Source organism: Salmo salar, chromosome 09 (genome assembly GCF_965601325.2).
Source record: "Salmo salar chromosome 09, fSalSal1, whole genome shotgun sequence".
NCBI lineage: Eukaryota > Metazoa > Chordata > Actinopteri > Salmoniformes > Salmonidae > Salmo > Salmo salar.
Genome location: NC_138299.1, coordinates 64,617,275 through 64,622,824, shown reverse-complemented (window position 1 = coordinate 64,622,824; position 5,550 = coordinate 64,617,275). Strand labels below are relative to the sequence as shown.

At 41.4% G+C, this 5,550-nt stretch overlaps 1 protein-coding gene across 1 annotated transcript; it reads right to left on the bottom strand.

Moving 5' to 3' along the window:
• Window positions 1-362: 362 nt before the first annotated feature.
• Window positions 363-5,550, bottom strand: LOC106611545 (cyclin-A2). Its single transcript, XM_014211847.2, has 9 exons — window positions 5,271-5,550; window positions 4,863-5,126; window positions 4,201-4,450; window positions 3,973-4,073; window positions 3,645-3,868; window positions 3,256-3,460; window positions 3,063-3,176; window positions 2,124-2,257; window positions 363-1,085 (listed from the first exon to the last, which is right to left on the bottom strand). The coding sequence occupies exons 2-9, from the start codon at window positions 5,076-5,078 to the stop codon at window positions 1,034-1,036; spliced, it is 1,296 nt and encodes a 431-aa protein (XP_014067322.1). The 5' UTR covers window positions 5,079-5,126; window positions 5,271-5,550; the 3' UTR covers window positions 363-1,033.

Sequence of the window (5,550 nt, the reverse complement as noted above, 5' to 3'; positions counted from 1 at the left end):
GTACTCTATAGGCCACTGAACATAGCAGCTCTAACTGCGAAGTGAATGGGCTATCGCCCTAGTTCCACAATGTTGGAAGACCAATAAAAGTAATATGAAGTATGGGACACAAGTTCAGCTTCTTGATAAGACTGATTTAACTTAAGATTTTTGTATCAACTTGGTTTGTTTAGGCATTTGGCAATGTGAAACAAATCAGACCAAATGGACAATTATTTTACGCTCAAAACTGTATTAAGACACCTGAAATTTAACAGTCAGAGCGTTGCAGATGTGATTGCAGAGTACAGTGAAAATCTTAGGCTTTGAGCTCCAACATCCATGAAATAAAACTGAAATCGAAGGGAAGGAGTAATAAAGGGTCTTGGCAGGAATGGAATTTATTTACAAGATATTTTACAGCACAGATGCCTGGATTGATAACAAGTGAACTCCCAGACACCTTTGAATGAGGCAAGCGGTAAAAAAAATAAAAATAAAGGCACTGTTCTGTGGAATGTTGAACCAAACTAGACTTAAGCGTCCAACTTCGGCTAGAATACCATTGAGCAGAATAAACGTGCTATAAAAAATAAAAACAATCCACACAGCCCATATAAAATATCAAGTAACCAGAAAACCAAGACAGCTAGTCTGGGAAAGTTTTGTCAGGAAATATTTACAAGCATGTGTATTAGTTTGAGAGGGAAAATAAGCTGAAGTGTAATTACAAGAATGCAGAGTGAAAGATGCATCTGTACAGCTTTTTAACAGTTAAAAACATTTGTCTAGTGAGAAAAGACTGACAGAGATGACATTGCTTGATTAACTACATTAAAGCTCAGGTTTGCATCAAGCATAAAAGACAATCCTACAGAATTGTACATATAAATTACATAAAAGCTCACTAAATTGCGTCCAAAGCTGCAAAAGATTGCTGCCATGGTTCAGTTAGACATCTTGCCAAAATGTCTCATGTAGTAAAAAAAAATATATGTGCATGAAAGAAAAAAGATGAAACCAGTTGTCAGCATTGGTGAGCAAAGGAAAGAAATCAATTCAATGACAACTTCTCTGGGGGCTCGATGAGAGAGACCTCTTGGTACCTGGACAACGAGAAACACAATATGGTAGAAAAACCAACACTCAGTCATGTTTAATCTAATAGAAATCTGTAAAATTAACATTAAGTGGTTCACTCAAAAAAGAAAACGGCCAAGCGTTTAAGCTTACTGGACATTTTATACTGAACAAAAATATAAATGCAACATGTATAGTGTTGGTCCCATGTTTCATGAACTGAAATTACAAAGCCCAGAAATGTTCCAGAGACACAAAAGGTATTTCTCTCAAATTAGTTTACATCCCTGTTAGTAAGCATTTCTCATTTGTCAAGATAATCCATCCACCTGACAGGTGGGCATATCAAGAGGCTGATTAAACAGCATGATCATTACACAGGTGCACCTTGTGCTGGAACAAAAGTTGACTAAAATGTGCAGTTGTCACAATGCAATGCCAGAAACGTCTCAAGTTGAGGGAGGGTGCAATTGGCATGCTGACTGCAGGGCTGTCCACCAGAGCCATTGCCAGAGAACTGAATGCTAATTTCTCTACCGTAAGCCACCTCCAAAATAATTTAGAGATTTTGGCAGTACAGCCAATAGGCCTCACAACCGCAGACTACGTGTAAGTACACCAGCCCAGAACCTCTACATCCAACTTCTTCACCTGTGGGATCGTCTGAGACCAGCCACCAAGGCAGCTGATGAAACTGATGAGTATTTGTCTGTAATAAACTATTCCGAGGGGAAAATTAATTCCGATTGGCTGGGCCTAGCTCCCCAATGGGTGGCATCGTTGCGCCCCTGCCCAGTCATGTGAAAGCCATAAATGGACTAAATAATTTATTTCAATTGACTGATTTCCTTATATGAACTGTAACTCAGTAAAGTTGTTAATCGTTGCATTTATATTTTTGTTCAGTATAGATTAGCAAATGAATTAGATAAATGACTTGTTAATTAGCAAAATATGCCAACATGGCAAATTTGGTATATACAGTGGATTACGGTGACCACTAGTGAGTCATGAACAACTTTCAGATAAGAACATTTTGAAATTATTCTGTAGGGTTCACTTACTTTGCACCCTTGTACTTCTCCCGCACTGACTGCTGTGCATGCGTAGCAGTGTTGAGATACATTTGGTGCAGATCCTCTATGCAAGGCATCAGGTCTTCTAGAGAGTAGCCAGTCACCTCTGCCAGAGACTTTGACTAATAAAAAAAAGAAAAACCGAGTCAGGAAAAGGAATTTAAAAAAGGCACAGCAAACGTATTTGTTTTAGGGCAAAGACTAGTCGTCATTTGAGTTGGAGAAATTGTTGATCAATTGAAAACTTTCATTCCACACAGGCCAGCGGTCTCTTCAGGGTATGACAAGCTCACACTACAGCAGTATAAGGAAAAACTTAGGTTTAACTGTTAAACTATTCAAATGCAATCAAGAGATTGTGTGTCAGGGAGGAGGCTGAGGATCATAAACACATGGGCAGCAGGGGGGAATTAGAGACTGTATTCCCATGTTGCCAGTAAGCAAACCTGTCAACTAGGGTATAGACTACCTATCAAACATTCAACTTAAAAAGCAGACTAAATAATGGCACTGAATTTAGTGACAGTTGAAAATAATGTTTTGTATTTGCCAAGTCAGGGTATAGAACAAGGGCACTTGACCTTTAGTGACACCAGATTGGCCCACAAATGATGTCTTGGCAGCAAGTGAGACAAAAAGCCTCTGATTATTACTGTGAAGCCTTGCATATAAAAGGAGATTATTATTTTTTTTAAATTGTGTTAATGTTTATCTTCAAAAGACAGTGAGTACCCACAGCAATGTACTGCAGGGAGGGGTTTCCTGATAGCACTAGCTACTATATCCTGGCCTAGTGCACTGAGGCCAAGACCTGTTTAAGACACTACATTCTGTTGCCCTATTTTGAGTGGGGGCATCGTGGCCAAACCTGAAGGCCAAGGAAACTCCGGCCCTGCTGGAACACTTACTGTGGCATTGCAAACTTACCCATGAGCCTCCTGTTACTGTGTGGTTTGCCAAAACTAAGGCGGCAGCAGAAGTCTGAGAAGGGAAGTATTTCAGGAATGGGTCCGAGTCAACTAGACTGAGCTCCCCTAGGAACTAAGACAAACAGAACAATAAAACCACAATTTCAACTTAAATGACCAGATGTGACCACCACAATGTGTGCTCTACTCACCATTGACAAGCTCTCCACCTTGCTGCTGACTGGCTGGGTGAGAAAGTACTGTGAGAGAAACTGGTTGATGGTGGGAGAGGCAAGATCAAAGGAGAGCACTTTCAGCACCAGATGCTCCATTCGCAACACTTGCTTCTTCGTGTAGGTGTCATCCGTGATGTAAACAAACTCTGCAACCTCCGGGGGATAGATCTCTTCAAATTTCCTGCATTAATGAAAACCAGTGTCAGATGTTGGTGCCAATCTTTTCCATTCATTTGGGACAGAGGCATAATACATCAAGTGAGCGCTACAGACAGCAAAGACTCAGTTCACTCTGCACACCTTTAGACCACCTTTGAGACACAAACTCCCTTTAAGAATGCTGTGGAGGGGTCTACAACACTTACGAAGCCAACAGCATTGCAGCGGTCCCGACCAACTGCAGCTTCCCCCGCAGGACTGACATGGAAGACAGGAAACGGTCGATGTAGTTCACGGCAAGGTATAGCGTCTCGTTCTGGAGCTTGTACTCCTCTCCAACCTCCACCAGCCAGTCAACAAGGATGGCCCGCATGCTGTTGGTGATGTCTGGCTGCTTTTTCATGTAGCCTGCTTTTGGTCTGGACTTAACCTAAGGACAAGAGTCCAAAGACAAGGAGTACCCACAATACTCTATAGTTACGGTTCAGTTATTTGTGTGACAATTGAATAATGAACACACGCAAGTTTGCTCACCTCCATTGCTCTAAGATACGTGTGTATTTCAGAAGCATACTCCGTTGCCACATTCACTGGCTTCTCGTCACCTTCAATAACCAAGATATCCATGGGAGAATCTGTGTATATATCAAGATAATTGGAAAATGTTGGACTTTCTAATCCATATGGAGACAACATGTTCATATCAGAGTTTTAAAAGGGTAAATAAATACGGGATATAGAAAGTCTAGTTGGATTACTCACCATCAAAACTAACATTCATGTTAGATACACATGTTGCTGGTATATCAAGAGAGGAGAGAGGCTGCCTGAGAAGGGTAACTGTTGGGTTCAGTGTCAGGGGTGGAATATCTGTGGAGGGCTTGGCCTTGAGGGACACCTGTTTCTTGGAGCAGGCACCATCAGGCTCATCCACATGAATCTGGAAAGCTGGCTGCTTGCTGCCCAGCTTCTCTGCATAACTTTTAGGTACTTCATTTTCACAGGATAGCACCTGAAATGAGGGAATAGCAATTCAAAGAGCAGACAATTAATTCCGTGCTCATGGTTTCTAAAGTGAAATTAATAGATTTTATTATGGAAAGAATTGTGTTTGAGAAAGCAAATGAGCCATCCCAATAAGCAGAAGAGATTGACAGTATAAAATGGCGGACTAACGTTACTTGGAAGTGAACCTACCCAACATTTCTAGACACAAATACTCAGTAAAATTTAAATTAAGTTTAAAATGAACTGCTTGGTAGTGAAAATTTTACCTTTTAAAGTGTTTCCCTAAATGTAGCAAATTAGCTAGCAAGCTAGCCACCAGGCTCAATCTGCATGCTACTGCTATGTTAGCTAGCTAGTCTACAAATCTGTAAGTACATGGTGTTGGCTGGCTAGTGGCTAGTTAGCAAGTTACCAACCGGTTTTGTGCCGCGCAGAGTTTGAGGTTTGCTGCGTTTGTTGTTTTGCAAGGCTCCCAGGACAGTTCTCTGTGGCGCTTTTGGGACAATGTTCTCCTGGTTGTCCACACGGTTTTTGATTGTACCCCTCAGTACGGACAGCATATTTTCTTGGTTATGGTATTCGGGCAGTGGAACATCAACTGCGCTTCCTTGTCCTTGGGTTGATCCTGACATGTTAGCCTCCGTTCCACCGTTCCTGGCTCACTGACGTCAAACAAGTCACTGCAGAAACGTGGAATTTGTTACAGAAAATTAAACAGAACCTTGATGGTAAATAAAATATAAACTGGACTTACAAATGAGCTTAGAACTAGAGGCTAGGTTAGCTAGTTATCGCACAAGTCTCGTGTTGAGATGGCAACGTACCGTTAGCAAAAGTCGGCGCTGCAAATTTAAAACCCTATCTGGAACGTTGACGCAACAAAATCCTCGACATGAAAACACAACATTAGCTGGCCATACTGTTTGACAAAATGTTATAACCGCTAACTAGACCAAGTCCCTTGTTTCTCAGAACATGCAGCTAGATATGTTGCTTTTTCTCAATTCAAGTAGCCCGCGACCATTGAAACGGCCAATCAGAGCCGAATGCGAAAGTACGTCACGAAGCTACGGCGGCTGATATAACTCAAATTCCCTGTGTCCG

Excerpts from the sequence above, each read along its gene's own strand:
- LOC106611545 (XM_014211847.2), bottom strand. The coding sequence starts at position 5,078 with ATGTCAGGATCAACCCAAGGACAAGGAAGCGCAGTTGATGTTCCACTG. Across the intron at positions 3,869-3,972 it reads CGTATCTTAGAGCAATGGAG|GTTAAGTCCAGACCAAAAGC; the intron begins GTGAGCAAACTT and ends TCTTGTCCTTAG. Across the intron at positions 2,258-3,062 it reads CAGTAACAGGAGGCTCATGG|TCAAAGTCTCTGGCAGAGGT; the intron begins GTAAGTTTGCAA and ends TTTTTTTATTAG.